Source organism: Gopherus flavomarginatus, chromosome 12 (genome assembly GCF_025201925.1).
Source record: "Gopherus flavomarginatus isolate rGopFla2 chromosome 12, rGopFla2.mat.asm, whole genome shotgun sequence".
NCBI classification, from domain to species: Eukaryota; Metazoa; Chordata; order Testudines; family Testudinidae; genus Gopherus; species Gopherus flavomarginatus.
The window spans coordinates 16,111,548-16,127,548 of NC_066628.1; the positions used below are offsets into that span (position 1 = coordinate 16,111,548).

The window sequence follows — 16,001 nt, forward strand, 5'->3', positions numbered from 1 at the left end:
GTCCACCGGAGCCGCGGGACCAACGAGCAGCAGAGCGCCCCCCGCGGCATGCTGCAGTGCTTGGGGCTGCGAAATGGATAGAGCCGGCCCTACTTCCCACCCAGGTCACAGCATGACTGAGAAGATCAGCATAGATATTTGGGAGACATTTATTCCATTTGTATTCCAGTCCTGGGCTTCCAAGGCGGGTATCCTGGAGAACCTGGAAAACAAAAGAAAAGAAAAGAATTGCAGCGAACTCTCACTGAGCATCTCTTTCTTCACAGTGATCCTATGAGATATCTCACTAAGCAAGAATGATCTGGGTCAGCTCTTGAATGAAGAATCCTCAGAGAACAACCCAAATGCCGGAGAGAGCAATGTGGATTACACTGTGCCCTTGGATACAGTGCTAACCACAGTGCCCCAGCATATGTCTTGAGGACAATGTGTTGGAGGGACCGTGGCTGGGGCTCAACCGGGAGGACTCTCCCCACAGTCAGTGCTGACCCCAATGTCCTTGTGAAACACAAAGAGAGCTGTGCTGCAGAGAGAGGGGGACTCAGCAGGGAGCACTGTCTCCTCTCAGTCAAGGCTGACCCCAATGCTCCAGTGCAATGTTAGGGGTTTGTCTTGCAGGGGTTATGGGGGGGTCCTGAAAATGGGGTAGGTACATACTAGGCATTGCTAAGCTATGCCTCCGTTGCCTCTACCCATGCTACTACAACCACACTGTTATTTATATTTGCGCTAGCTGAAGGACTATTTGTTCAAAGCAGAGGAATCATATCCCTTGCTCATAGCGTAGATGTATATTAAGTAACGGTGCTCTTTTCCTGTGAGAAAGGGTATATAGCTAGGGTGACCCTATCTAGATAGATCTAGATATAGATGAGAAACAAATGGTGAACCTTGATTTGAATTTAAAAGGTGTTAAAGAAACAAAGGCTCTGAAAGCTTAATGTGAATTGCACATCTCAGAGAGAATAGGAGACATTCTGAACTGGGAAAACAGTAATCTTGATGCTACAACCAGATTAAAGGTCCCATTGCAGACATGAGAAGGTCTCAGAGCACTTTCCATGGCAGAAGGGTGGGAGGTAGGTGGTTCGTTAATCAATGTACGTGAAGTGCTTTGAGATCTTCACATGGAAGGAGACTTTAGAGAAAGGCAAAAGTGTAATAATTTAGTATCAATGAGAAACTGTCTATGAATTTTAGTCCCAGGTTCTAGGTTCTGTAAGAATAAAAATATTGGTTGTTTCACGCAATCTGCCACAAATCCAATAGAAATTCTTCTCTTTAGTGTTGGAACCCTATACCCACCCAGCCCCATGCATCCATTGCCTGAGTCAGAGGAAATGACACTAACCAGGCTGCTATCTCCTTGCTCAGGTGAGAAAAGGGTTGGTGTCTCATCTGGTGGATATGCAGAAATATCCAGGGATGGCCACCCAAAGGAGCAAGAGAAATGGGATTTACTCATCATTTTTTGGAGACAGGGTCGCTCCTCACAGCTGGGATCATTTGTCCTAATTTGATTCTCCATCGTTCCCAGGTTCATGCTTCTGACTTTGCATTGCCTTCTGTTTTGTTTCACCTGGGTACCTTCATGTGGATTGGGGATGTCATCAGTGGTCTGCTCCACACTTTGACTGAAGAACCTGTATCTGCTCATTTCCTCATGCCCGGGAGCTGAGCGCCTGAGAGCAACAGCCTCTTTTGTGAGATGCAGGGTGTCCAGAGAGCATCTGGGAGGAGGCAGGTGGTCTGGAAAAGAGACAGCTGTATTGTCCCATACACAGAAACACCCATTAGGTGAGCAGAAGAGAATGTGGGGAAGTGAATTCCCAACATGTTGGCATAAACCAGATTCCATCTCATTGTCCAGCATCTCACCTCTCCCTGCCAGGAAAACACCCTGTGGCAGATAAATTCCAACATAGGTCACACTCTGTGGCAACAACATGGGGATAATAAGAGGATGCTGGTGATGGCCAAGGTTTATTGGAGGTGATGTCATTTTAATGAGGTTTAATACTGAGGCCATGAAGGACTGTAACTATTATAGATATCCTGGCACTTTCACCAATAACTGAGCATCCCAGGTCCCGGCTTGGTGAAACCTTTTACCTTTACCCTGTGTGTGAGATTCTCCTTAAGCTCCTATCTATTTTTAATGTTGCTAAGCAGCTGTTAGATGTCTATCACATCCCACCTCAGAGGTTCGTTGTGTTGATACTGAACCCAGTGTACACAGCATCTGACATGTGAGTCCTTTACGGTCCACTGGGATGAGAGATAAGATGGAGATCTGTACAGGAAACACATTCCCAGACTTTCCACTTTGGGTTGAGAATCAAGAGGAGAAATTTCATTGCAAATAGGATAGTTTGTTTTGGGAATTTCCCATGACATGAGAATGGGAGGTGCAAAATGAGCGGGCCAACTGGTAAGTCTGTTACCTTCATTGTTCCAGCAGCAGTTGGAGATCAAGAAGATGATGCTGATGATGGTGAAGAAAGACACAGTCACCACAAGTTCCTGAAGCCAAAAACTCATTTGAACTGTGTAGAGAGGAGAATATCTGGTGAAGTATCAAGTACCACAGGATTTGTTTGGGACAGCTGGAGATACGAACATCTCCTCTCAACAGAATATCTGGCCTTTAATCAATATTTCTCTTGCCATCATTCTATCTAGAGTCCTTCTTTCACTCTCTGTGCATGGATGTCTCTGTAGTGGTCTCTATATCTCACAGGTTGCTATGAGGACCCTTCTGTCCTGTGGGATGGGGAAGTTTGGGGAATATGTTACTCTTGGGTATGTGTGAGGGGCATTCAAAGTGATGGAGAATCTCACCTGTCACCTCGACATTGACAACCTCACTCCTGGGGGACAGAATCCACCACCCTCTCACATCCTCCTCATACTCACAGGTATATCCCCCAGCGCACTTTGGAGTTGTTTGTGGGATATGGAGCATAGACCAGTTGGAAAGGTGACCACCAGTGTCCACAGTGCTACACTCCCCACAGCTGTGCTCTGACTCTGCTGCCCTGGGGATTATCTCAATGCCATCCTTGTAGAAATGACACCTCCAATGGACAGCACTCCCAGGGACCACACAGAAGAGAAGGACAGCACCTCCTTCTTTCACCACTCCCAATGGGGGATCAATGTTCAGTGTTGACTGGGGAAGGGGATCTGAGAGGGGAGCAGGGAAGGTAAAATATTAGTATGTGTCATCTGGGGGCAATGGTCTGAATGAAACTTTATTTTTGTTCTTTCTCCAATTTTTCTTTCTTTACCAGAGGACCCTGACAGACTTTATTGAATGACATATTAGACCCTGGTGGATGGAGGACCAGCTACTCTGACAGAATTCTGGGAGTTAGTATCTGTTTCTTTCAAAGGGAGGGGCTGCCTGAAACCCCAAGACCTAAGAAATGTTAATAACCAGAAACGCAGTCTCTATTCATAATGACTGTCTTTCACCCTTCCCTCTGGTAAATGCCCCAGGGTGAAAATCTGGCCTATTTAAGTCAAAGGGAATTTTTAATTCCATGGGGCCAGGATTTCACCCCTAGTGTCTAGTGTTGTGGAAAAGACCACCACCTATTCAATTTTGGTCAGACAGGCCGAGGCACCTTTATTGATAAACAAGAGTACAAGTATGCATACAGGGAGAGACAGAAATTCCATGCAAGGAAAAACCTACTCTGCCCCTTACAATATTTACCAAGCTTATAAAGGCTAAAACCGCAAAACATCATATGGATTACACAAGTTATTTGCTTATTTTTGGTAGTTAATATTGCTGTAACCCTTCTGCCCCTCTAGTTGGCAGCAACAAGGGCTGGGTTCAGTATCCAGGGGTTCCGTTTCAGTAACACAATGCGTAACCGGCTCGAGCCCCCACCCAGTGACCTGGGACACTCACATACCACACCCCCCTGGGCGCCTCTAGGAGGCAATACTTCCCCTCTCGCAAGCACAGAGTCTGAGTGTAGCACAATCTTTTTTAATAAAAGAAGGAATCAATGCGGCATCCCATTGGAGAAACACCACAAACAGGGTTATAACACAAACCATAAACAAAAACCCACCTCCAAGTACGTTTGGCACTGTCCTTTTTCCGCTTAGGGTTTTAAGTCCAATCACCCCCAAAGTCCAACAACCCAAAAGTCTCTGGTCAATGCCACCCCAGAGTTCGAGAGTCTATCTGTAGAGGTCCCTCCCCCCAGCCTGGGTAGAAAGGGGCACCTTACGTGGTCCAGGGCCAACTGCCCTGCCTCTCCGTGGGTTCTGCTTCCGCCTTCTCCACGAACTGCTCCGCTTTACCAGCTGCTCCACTCTGCTCCTCCAGCCATCCTCAGGAACTGCTCTGCTCCACCAGCTGCTCTGCTCCATGAGCTGCTCTGCAAAACTGCTCGGCTCCGCTCACTCTGTGGGCCGCTCCACCCGTCCCACAGCTACTCCGCTCTGCCAGCCGCTCTGCTGCCACCAGCTGTCCCGTGATCCGCTCCAGCCGTCCCCGCAACTGCTCCACTGCGCCAGCTGCTCTGTTCCACAGCATATCTTCAGGCTCCCCCACTAGTTAGCACAGTACTCAGTGCTCTCAGCTCAGTCATTTCAGCTTTTTTGTGATTTCAACTCTTAGTGATCTCAGCTCTTAGTGGCGGAGCCCCAGTGCTAGTGCACCATTAGCCCAAAGTGAGTTCAGCTCAGTCACCTGTATTTAGATTCTTGAGGGAATAAAAAATCAACTCTGACATTCCACAGTGGAGAGAGGAGGGGGTGCAACTGGTGCTTCTGGCTCCACAAGGAGACTGCACCACCAGGCACAGATACCTGTCCCCAGCCTCTCTATTTCACTGGGTTTTGGAACCCATGTCCCTTGTCTAGCAAGTACCACCCAACTGAGGGTGAGTCATTTGTCACCAAGCAGTCTCACCGCTCAGCAGTCTGGGATAGGGTAGGCGTGCCTATGCAAATACACTCTCTGAAATTCTTTCCACCAGATGTCAGGGTAGAGCTTATCCTGACTCTGCTTACATCGCAGATCAGCAGGTTATTTACTGTAAATTCAGCTTGGGGTATTTCCAGTTAGGGGCTTTTGCAATTACATTGTCTTATGACTTTTTGATTGCGAATACATATTGCACAAGCTATTAGCATATTGCATAGGTCACACATTTCGGCAGTGATTAAGCTGGTCACTTGATAATGCCACCTGGCAATTTTCTATAAGCAAGTAGTTTTATTATGCTATATTTTGCTTAAAGCCAGACTGGCAAGAAAAGACCCCTGGTCCCTCCCTGCTTAATTCCTCTTTTGTCAGTGTTTCATACTCATATTTCTTAATACTTGGTTTCCTCTCCACCCAGTGCGCTAGACATTACTGATAAACAAGTTAGGCCTGGATATATGGGCCTATAAACCAATACAGCTAAAAGTATTTATAATTATTACAATATTGTATATTAAAATCACAGAAGCTTATATCAATGTTGGGGATCTGCAGCCAGGACTGATTTGCCTTATTATTTCAACCAGGGTCCCGCTGCAGTATCCATGGCAGTGACAGCAAATTCTTAGGCATTGGTTAAACAAGATTTTAGGAAGACAAAAGTTTGCAAGTATTTAATTATATTTGAACCGTAGATGCTCATATTACTGTTGGGGACCTACCACTAGGGTACTTGATCGTACATGGTCTTCAATCAGAACCCTAGGGCAGGATCCACACCAGTGACAGGAAGATTCTAAAGGCAGTGGCTTTAACAAGGGCAGACAGCTACAAATATTCAGTTATATATCAGGACCACAGATGTCTGTATTACTGTTGGTAACCCGTCACAAGAATACTGTTTGTGCATTGTTTTCCGACCAGAACCCTAGGGTGGGGTCCCCACCAGCAACAGTAAACTTTTAGAGGCAGTGGCCACAGATGGCCTGAGTTGGCTGGCACTAAAGCTACATATAAAGGGTGAGGGGTTATGATTCCTTTCATTCCCTCCTTTTAATGCCTTTCAATGGCATTAAATTTTAGACATCGGTATGTAATAAGTTGAGATCCTCCGTGTGTAAGTGTTGACTATTAAAGTAAGGGGGGTTATTATTTCTATCTCTATAGAGTGGTGAAACCAAAGCAAGCGATTGTGGTGAGGTGCGGGGGATGGACCTTGGGCATTGACAATATCTTTTATAGATGCAGGAACAAAGACAAATTGAAAACAGCATTCCTCCCCCAATTAGGCCCCATACAAGCTTTTTGTCCCCCAGGGGTGGTTTGAAGACCTTTGTAAGTTGGCAGAGGACATCTGTATCCACACAGAGAGTGGTGAGTCTATGAGCAGTCTGAAAGGCATTAAGTTCGGCTTGGTACATATTTTTGAGGATATGGACCTGTTTTTGCATTTGGGATATTTGTTGAATTTCTGGTAAAAGAGACAGTAATGAATGAAAGCAATCGGGTACTATAGATGTCCAATTAAAGGGAATCTGGAATTGTACGGAAACCTGATATGATATATCTGTGGGCCAATATATGGCGTGAGTGCCTGAGGATGTGACTAGATTAAAAGCCACATCACGCAAATTCAAGGAATTAACAGAGACACAACTATTACTTACCTGAATGAGGGTATGGTTGGAGGGGGTTGTTATACGCCCAGCACCCTCCCAACACACATGCTGATGCACTGTGACAATTTCGCCGGGCTTAAGTTTTCGCATACATTGGAACTGGGGAGGTTCTAAAGGCCAATATGTCCACAGATTACCTTGTCCTATGCAGAAGTCGGGTGTAATGGCCGGGGCACTGACCAGGAAGCGGTTAGGGCCGTGGGGGGGGGGTTTATTTCCCACACCTCTTGGTGGATCACCCAGTCCCACAAACAACCTGCCCAAGGGCTAGGGAGGATGCGGTAAGTGGGGGCCCACACCCCTTTCACAGGACCATAAGCCTGGAAGGAGCACTGGGACCGAATGCATCGCCACCCTGAAAACATCCAAGTATACCTCCATGGCCACAAATTGGGCGGCATGCCAGAAGCGTTTGTAAGGGCATTGGGCCAAGTTTGGTGTTTAAGGTCCTCTTGGATGGAGGCCAACACTACATTAAGGTAGTCCTGCACTTCCGAGCAGGCATGGTCCCACTGCAATGCCTTTCCTGCTCCCACAGTTTGCTGGACCATGTGCTTGAGCACCTCTTGGGTGATAGCAGAAAGGGTGGACACCACATGTAGCTCACCCGCTCCTGTTTGTACCTCGGTCACTTGTGCCCCCGAAATTAAGCCCGCTGCTTGTTCCAACTGGCCTAATCTACCCTCGTGTTGCTGGGTCTTACAAATGTTCCAAGCGGAGGCAGCACTACTGGCCCCCAGCCATAGGGTGTCAGTTATACCTCTAGTTTTCCTGGACTGGCTCCACACCCTTTGCTGCAACAATCTGATGGCTGCCCCTGGGGAACAATTAGGGTAAATGGCAGCAATTTGGAAGTGGGTTAAGGGAAGGGTAAACTTAATGGTTCCCAAAGTGGCATTTAAGATAGTCCATTTAAATCTGATTAATGCGGATTTTTCTGCAGGTTCATACCACAGCTGCTGGTCATACACTTGAATGTTTTCTTTTGATAGGGAGACATTGGGAGTGTGACTAGGGGTATATTGAATTAAGGTGCAAGTTATATTTTCGGTAAGGGGAAGTTCCTCCTCACAGCTAAAGACAATAGTAGAGAAGTAGACTCTTTGCTTGTAGACCATAGTCCTGGTTACCCGGGTGACTAAGAAACAGGAAAAACCCTGCATATCATGGGCAGAACAAAGACCTGGGATTAACATAGAGTCCACATTATCACGCCAGTTATCGACAAGGTAAATGATGTTGCGGGGATACGAATTATTGCATTTGGGCTGTAAAGTTATGTTAACAAAAGAAATATATACCGTGTCAGATGTTTCCCATTCCACCACTCGTTCATAAAGGAGATTCTGGTAGAAGAAAAATAACTTGAGAGCACAGTAGGAAAACAAATTACCGGAGGGGGATGGTCTGGGCCACTGCAAAATAGTTGAGGTTTCACCCTTTGTAAAATCAAACTGAGGGCGTGGTTTGCTACGGGCATTGTTTAGGGTGGGTGGGGAAAGGGTAGGCCAGGGAGGAGGAGGGGTGACATGGGAGGAGTTGGGCTTAACTAACAATTCAGGGATGGTTTGACATGGCCAGGGGACTTGACCTGGCTTACAGGCACCGGTTGAAGGACTAAAACCCAATATCCATTCTATCCCACAGGACCAAGCCTGCTTACCACAAGTTCCCCCTTGGTACCACATTATGTACCGCCTTTTATACCATGGCCAATTTTTAACATCCTCAATGGTAAGAGGTTTCTTTTTTCCCATTACTGACCGGATGGTTCTTTTGTCGCTTGGGGCCAGGGGAAGATTTAAGCCCTCCTTTGACCATGTTCTAGTTGATTGCCATGTTTTGGTAGCAAAGGCAGTATCAGGTTTGTGATAGAAATGCAAAAGAATCCAAAGAGTCAGGTTCAGAGCCAATACCAGGGCTATAAGTGCAGCCATAAGCCAAAGGATCCATTTTAGTTGCCGGTACCTCATGTCCGTTCGCATTATTACAAGTCTTTGTGCAGTCCTTGGAAAAGTTGTGTGGGATGCGTGGGCCAACTTTCTGATTTTAGCCCTCGGAGAGGTCATTATAATGGCAAAGCGGCAGAGTTTACAACCTGGATTACCTCAGTCTATTTTCCGAGTCCTCAGGTTATACTTGGGTTTTTGTTTAGGTGTGTCTGGTAGTGTGGTAGGCTGGGGAGGTGCTCCTGTTGGTCGGGCTTGATCTGTTGGGACACCAGAAACACTGACAGAGTCCAAAGGCGGTGAGACCTTCTTGCAGTGTGAGGCGTGGATCCAATTGGGAAGTCCCTGGCACTTTACTGGAGTATGCATAGTCAGCAACACCTGGTACGGACCCTTCCACCGGGGTTCCAGGGACGACTTGCGCTGAAAGAGTTTACAGCAGACCCAGTCTCCAGGCTGCAACGGATGGCACGCAGTCTCCGCAGGATCCGGCAGGGCACTTTGTACCTGTGAATGAGCACACCTGATATGACAAATTAGTGTCCTACAATATGTTAGTACTGTATCATCATTTAACTGTAAATCAGTTTGGCTGGGGAGCAGAGGTGGGGAAACAGGCATTCTCATGGGCCGTGCCATGAGAATCTCATGTGGAGACAAGCTGTGTTTTCTCCTAGGGGTATTTCTCATTTGCATTAACACCAGGGGCAGGGCATCCGGCCATTTAAGGTCTGTCTCAGCGCACAGTTTGGCCAGTTTGTTTTTTAGATCCCCATTTTTTCGTTCCACTGCTCCCGCACTCTGAGGACGGTGGGCGCAATGTAGATGTTGCTCAATGTTGAGTGCCTTACAAACCTGCTTCATGACTTGCCCCGTGAAATGGGTGCCTCTATCACTATTTATTGAGGCGGGAAGCCCAAAGCAGGGAATGAAATCCCTTAATAGTTTCTTTGCAACCGTTATTGCATCTGCTTTAGCACAAGGATAGGCTTCCACTCAGCCTGAAAATATACAGACACAAACCAAGACATACTCGTATGAACAGCATTTTGGCAGACTGATAAAATCGATTTGAATATTTACAAAGGAACCCCATGGTGGAGGGTGCGCTGCCAGAGTGGTACGCACCGTTTGCCCACTATTATGAACCATACAGATTGGGCAAGAGCGACAGTATTGTTGGGCCACACTCGAAAATCTTGGAGCAAACCAAAATTGGGCCACAGAAGCAATCATTCCCTCCTTGCGGACATGGGCCAATCCATGGGCCACATGGGCCAGGTAAGGAAGCAGGGCCAGGGGCGCAATCACGCGACCATCTGGGGCGCGCCACAAGGCATCGTCTGGATGCGGAAAGCAATTGCACTGTTCCTAGCTCTGTTTCTCCTCCTCAGATGCCGACTCCTGCATTTCCACAAGGTCTGACAGAGAGGCGGCTGCTGAGGGATGCTGGAGCACACAGAGAGGAACCACTTCAAAGGGGGCTGGGGACCCAGAAAGAGCAGCCTGTCTGGCAGCAGCATCTGCCAGGGCATTTCCGTGCGTAACGTCATCACAGGGAGTTTGATGAGCCAGACATTTCACAACAGCAATGGCTGAGGGTAGCTGAAGAGCAGATAATAAAACACTAACATATGAAACATTGCCAATGGGTGTCCCGCTAGAAGTAAGGAAACCCCTATATTTCCATAGCTGCCCATAATCATGCACGTTAGCTGCCCATAATCATGCACGACCCCGAAGGCATACCTAGAGTCAGTATAAATATTAACAGAAGTTCCGGTTGCCAAATGGCAGGCTCTAGTAAGAGCGACTAACTCCACCACCTGGGCGGACCTAGCTGGTGGAAGGGAGAAGGCTTCTAAAATGCCATGCAGATCGCACACAGCATAGCCTGCTACAAGTTGGCCAGACGAATTTTGGAGGCAAGATCCATCAACAAAGAGGATTAATTCAGGGTTCTGTAGAGGAACATCTTGCAAATCAAGTCTAGGGGCAGAAAGTTCAGCAGTTACAGAGAGACAATCATGCAGTTGGCCATCCTTTGTTGTAGGCAAGAGGGAGGCGAGATTCAGTACGGAACACCTAGTTAAAGTAACATTAGGAGCATTCAAGAGGAGCATTTCATATTTAGTAAGTCGGGAATTTGAGAGATGCTGAGTTTTACCCTTTGTAAGGAAGGCAGTGACAGCATGGGGAACTGCCACATCTAAAGGGTTTCCTAACACCAGAGAGGCGGAAGCTTCCACAAGCATTGCAGCAGCAGCTATCGATCTGAGGCTTGGGGGTAGACCCACAGCCATGGGATCCAGCATGGAGCTAAAATAAGCTACGGGTCTATGCTTATCTCCATGCAGCTGTGTAAGGACCCCTTGAGCCGTACCCTCCCTTTCATGACAATAGAGGGTAAAAGGTTTTTTGTAATCGGGGAGGCCCAGAATGGGAGCCTGGGCCAAGGCACTTTTGACCTGAAGAAATGCTTTTTCTGCACTGCTAGTCCAGGGAATGGGATCAGGGCTTTTATTCTGGGTCAAATTTTGTAAGGGGCGAAAAAGGGAAGCATAACCTGAAATCCACTGCCGGCAATAGCCAGCCATCCCAAGGAATCCTTGCAATTGCTTTTTGGTGATAGGTCTGGGCACTTTGAGGATAGCCTGGATGCGTGAGGATGACAAGCCTCACTTGCCTGCCGAGATATCATGTCCAAGATAGTGAACTGCGGAAGAGCAAAGTTGTAATTTAGCTTTTGATACTTTATGACCCTTTTTGGCTAAGGCTTGGAGCAAAATCAGCGTGTCAGTTTTTGAAGCTTTTAAAGAATTAGATGCTAGTAACAGGTCATCTACATACTGGATTAGGATGGAACCCATTGGGAACCGAATGTCGTCCAGATCTTGTTTTAAGATTTGAGAGAAAATAGTAGGAGACTCAGTATAGCCTTGCGGTAGCTGGGTCCAGGTATACTGGGACCCCTGATAAGAAAAGGCAAATAAATACTGACTATTTTCATGGATTGGAATAGAGAAGAAAGCAGAGCACAAATCAATTACAGAAAAATACTGAGCAGTGGGGGGAATGCAGGAGAGAATTGTAGCAGGATTTGGGACCTCAAGGAAGGTGGGAAGTACCGCAGCATTTATAGCTCAAAGGTCTTGGACAAACCGCCAAGTTGGCTTGCCAGATTTATGCACAGGCAGAATCGGGGAGTTACATTTACTAACAGTGGGCACAATGACTCCTTGTTCAAGCAGGGCCGTAATTACAGGACGGATTCCATCCTCGGCTTGCTTAGACAATGGATACTGTCGAATTCTGGGAAGAGGCTTTGCTGGGTTCAAACGAATTTCAACCGGCTGGGCAGAGCCAATACACCCAACCTGGTTGGCATGCTCAGCCCATAGTGTGGGGGAGACCTTGGCCAACAGTTCCTGTTGCAACAAGGGAGCACTGGAGTCGGTGTCCCCCACAGGTGCTGGCTCCTCTTGTAATTTCAGTTTTTCTGAAAAAAAATCTTTTTGATAATGTTGAAAAAGTTTTATTCTAATATTTTTTGGAGTAGAACATTTTGTTTTTCCATTTTAAAAGAACTTTTTGTTTCAAAATTTCTTTTATAACACACACACACACATATGTATATATGTGTATATATATATATATGTGCGTGTGTGTGTCAAAATCAAAACAAAATGTTTCAGTTTACTAAAAACAAAATATTTTGATTGATCCACATTTTTTTTGACAAATTGCTTCAGAGGAAATTTTAGTGTTTGTTCCAATTCAGAACAAGAGCAGATTTTGAATCACTGAATTTCCCTCAAAATGGAAATTCTGGTTCCCACACAGCTTTAATTCATCCATCCACAATACCATTATTCTAGCTGTAGCCTTCATTCTTCCTCCAAGGTACTTAGAAAGCTCCTTTCTCTGGAATATCTAAATGCCTATGTCTTCCACCTCTCCCACCTGCCCCCATTGCACTGACCTGTTTACAGCTAAGTGACTGGAGTTTATCTCACTGACTGCAAAAGGAAGATTTACACAGGACACCAAATTAAACAGAAGGGAAAATGGAGACTCACCTGTCACTGTTACCCAGATGGGGTTGCTCTCTTTACATGGGATCTCTCTACTGGATTGCTGTATCCCGTAAATGCATGTGTAGGTTCCAGCATCTGCCATACTCAATGCAGGCAACTGAAGTAATTGGGTGTGACTGAATGGAGATGACAGGGCCCATGTAGAGTCTAGTCTCTGCCCTTCCCCATGAACTCTCATTGCAGACACTGTGTCTCCCTCGGGAGCAGAACATGTCAGAGCGACAGGTTCTCCAGCTACGTAGACAGGACACTCAGGAGCCAGGGTGAGAGAGGGGGATGCTAGAGGGGTAGAACACAGAAAGAGAGGAAGTGCTCATTACTTGCCCAAGGAGGGGGTAGGGGGTGGTGAGGACTTTTTTTTCCAAGTGGAGTCACGCTTGCTGACTGAATAGAAGGGAATATCAGCGAACGTGTTCATGATCCATGGAAACAAACTTCTTTCAATCTCACTGCCCAGTGCTGTAGGCCAAACTGCCATGCAATCCAATACAAACTCATATGACTGGTTAAAAAATTTTTCGCAAGGGAAATTGTCCATTTTTCAGTGAAAAATCAAGAACTGAACATTTCAGGGCGGGTGGGTGCAGGGGGGGATGTGAAAATATTTGGCCGATAAATACATAAAAATCTGAAAAGTTCTGAAATGCTTCAGAGGGAGAGGAAAATAAAAAAAATAAAATAAAAATAAATAAACCCATGACCTTGGACATTATTCATTTTAACGCACTCAGTGGCAAAAGGGAAAAGAGAGGGAATGAGCAGAAAAGACACAAATACAAAATATGTGAAATTTTGAATTATTTTCAAAACAGAAGTGATAAACATTTTTAAAAAATGTTTTTTTTCTATTTCAAACAGTGAGCAATTGAAATAAATTTTAAATTTCAAAATTGTTCATTCAATTGTTTGCCCATTTTCCAGTCAGCACTACTCTGGAGTATGGTAGATACTAATTTTATTTGTTTATTATTTATACTGTGGTAGCACCTAAGTGCTCCAGGCACAGACCAGGGCCCCACAGTGCTAAGTGCTGTACAAACACAGAATAAAAAGATGTTTCCTGCCCCAAACAGGTTACAATCTAATTATAAGACAAAGAAACAGCAGGTGAATATGGAAAGACAGATAAATAGCTTGCAGGTTGATCCCTAGGGTTCAATCCGGCCTCTCTCTGAATCTTCCTGTGATGGTACCTCCCGTAAGGCTTTATGAAAATATGCTCATGAATGTATATGTGTAACATAACTAGAATGTGTTTTATGCTACAGATCCCATGTAACATATATCTGTAAAGGTTATAATCCACTGAATGTATTAATCCTATTTGTATGCATGTATCATTTTTGTATTCAAAGTTTTGAATGTTGGCTGTATATTGGCTTGATTTCTAAGTAACCTTAGTAGAGCATTTGGTCAGTTCCTGGAGAAAGGGATGATGAAATTAAGTACCTAATAATAAAATTAAAAAAAACACATAAAGGACAATGAATTTTGGAGTGCTCCAATCCACACAAGAATTCTACTTGAGGACGTTCAAGGTAGCATATGACTCATGGCTGCTACCTGGTAAGAAACTGTGAATCATGCATGGATATGTGACTTGCCCAGGTGACTCCTGAACTCCATCTTGGAGTTGGACTTTGCATAGGAGAGACGAGGGAGTTTCCACCCACAAGAGAAAGTCCATTTAAGCTGATGGGAGCAGGGACAGCTCCACAGTTTTTGTCGCCCCAAGCAGCACGCCGAATTGCTACCACGGGCGGCGGGGGCAGTCTGTGTGCCCTTAGGGCGACAGGCGCGTTTCCGCAGAGGTGGCAATTCAGCAGCAGCTTCTATGTTTAGCTGAAGCCTCCCGGGACAGCTAAACATAGAAGATATCACCGAATTGCCCTCACCATGGAAATGAGCCTGCCGCCCTAACGGTGCACAGACTGCCCCCGCTGTCTGTGGCAGCATTTCAGAGCGCTGCTTGGGGGCAAAACAACAGGGACTGCTGCCCCTTGTAGAATGTCGCCCCAAGCACCAGCTTGGAATGCTGGTGCTTGGAGCTGTCCCTGGATGGGAGACCCCTCCATTTTGTCTTCAGCTGGCTAAGGAGAGAGCCTCTCCACCCCTAAAGATACCTGAAAGAAACTGGAACAAAAGACAATAACTACAAGGGGATGTGAGTGATTGCTGGACCTGGACTAGAAGAAAGTTAGTCTGTAAAAGGAAGCTTACTGGAAATGGTGAGATTTTATCTGTACTCAATGGTATTCAGTAATATTAGGCATAGATATACGTGGTTTATTTTATTTCACTTGGTAATTCACTTAGTTCTGTCTGTTACTACTTGAAACCACTTAAATCCCACTTTCTGTATTTAATAAAATCACTTTTTACTTGTCAATTTACCCAGCGCACGTATTAATACCTGGGGGATGGGGGGCAAACAGCTGTGCATATCTTTCTATCAGTGTTATAGAGGGTGAACAATTTATAAGTTTACCCTGTATAAGTTTTTTACAGGGTAAAATGGATTTATTTGTGTTTAGACCCCATTGGGAGTTGGGCATCTGATTGTTAAAGACAAGTACACTTCTGTAAGCTGTTTTCAGTTAAGTCTGCAGCTTTGGGGCACTTAGATCAGACCCTGGGTCTGTGTTGGAGCAGACGGGTGTGTCTGGCTCAGCAAGACAGAGTGCTGGATTCCCAGGCTGGCAGAGGCAAAGCGGGGGCAGAAGTAGTCTTGGCAGAGAACTTGGCAGTTCCTAACGGGGTTTCTGTGATCCAACCTGTCACACTTCCCATGTAGGAAATTTCATGGCTGCTTCCAAAAGGGCATTCCGTTTTACTCAGTAACTCTCAATTTCACATCAGTCTCAGAGTTTGTGGTGAGTTACACTCCAGGGAGGTTGGAAACAGAGAAGGTAGAACTGGTTAGAACACAGCAAACCATGTTCTAGTAGGGGACAAAGGAGAAGTGATTTTATGTACTTATTTGCCGTTCATACCTTGGATCTCCCCATTCTTCATTCAAGGCATGTATCCTCTTCAACACTACATTTTAATTGGCCTGAAGAGGTTAACTGTTAGGTCTTAACAGAAGATAGTTGTGAGAAGAGAATTATTCACATAAACCACATTTTCTCTACTACTGTTGTCATAAACAGATAGCTAAGGGTTAATGTCTCTTTCACCTGAAGCACCTGACCAGAGGACCAATCAGGAAACCGGATTTTTTCAACTTTGGGTGGAGGGAATTGAGTGTTATTGTCTTTGTTTTCTGGCTGCCTGCTTGCTCTGAGCTTTGGAGAAGTAGTTCTACTTTCTAGTCTTCTGTTTC

General features: G+C 45.7%; 1 protein-coding gene across 3 annotated transcripts; it reads right to left on the reverse strand.

Annotated features, from left to right (window-relative positions):
• Positions 1–50: 50 nt before the first annotated feature.
• LOC127032852 (uncharacterized) lies at positions 51–13,084 on the reverse strand. Of its 3 annotated transcripts, none has more exons than XM_050920451.1 (4): positions 12,659–13,084; positions 2,445–2,546; positions 1,588–1,749; positions 51–202 (listed from the first exon to the last, which is right to left on the reverse strand). In XM_050920451.1, exons 1-4 carry the CDS (start codon positions 12,852–12,854, stop codon positions 150–152), a joined length of 513 nt encoding a protein of 170 aa, XP_050776408.1. In that variant the 5' UTR covers positions 12,855–13,084; the 3' UTR covers positions 51–149. The 3 variants fall into 3 exon arrangements, with proteins under 3 accessions (XP_050776408.1, XP_050776407.1, XP_050776406.1); XM_050920450.1 differs by having other exon boundaries at positions 1,462–1,749; XM_050920449.1 differs by lacking the exon at positions 51–202 and having other exon boundaries at positions 455–1,749.
• Between the last annotated feature and the right edge of the window lie 2,917 nt (positions 13,085–16,001).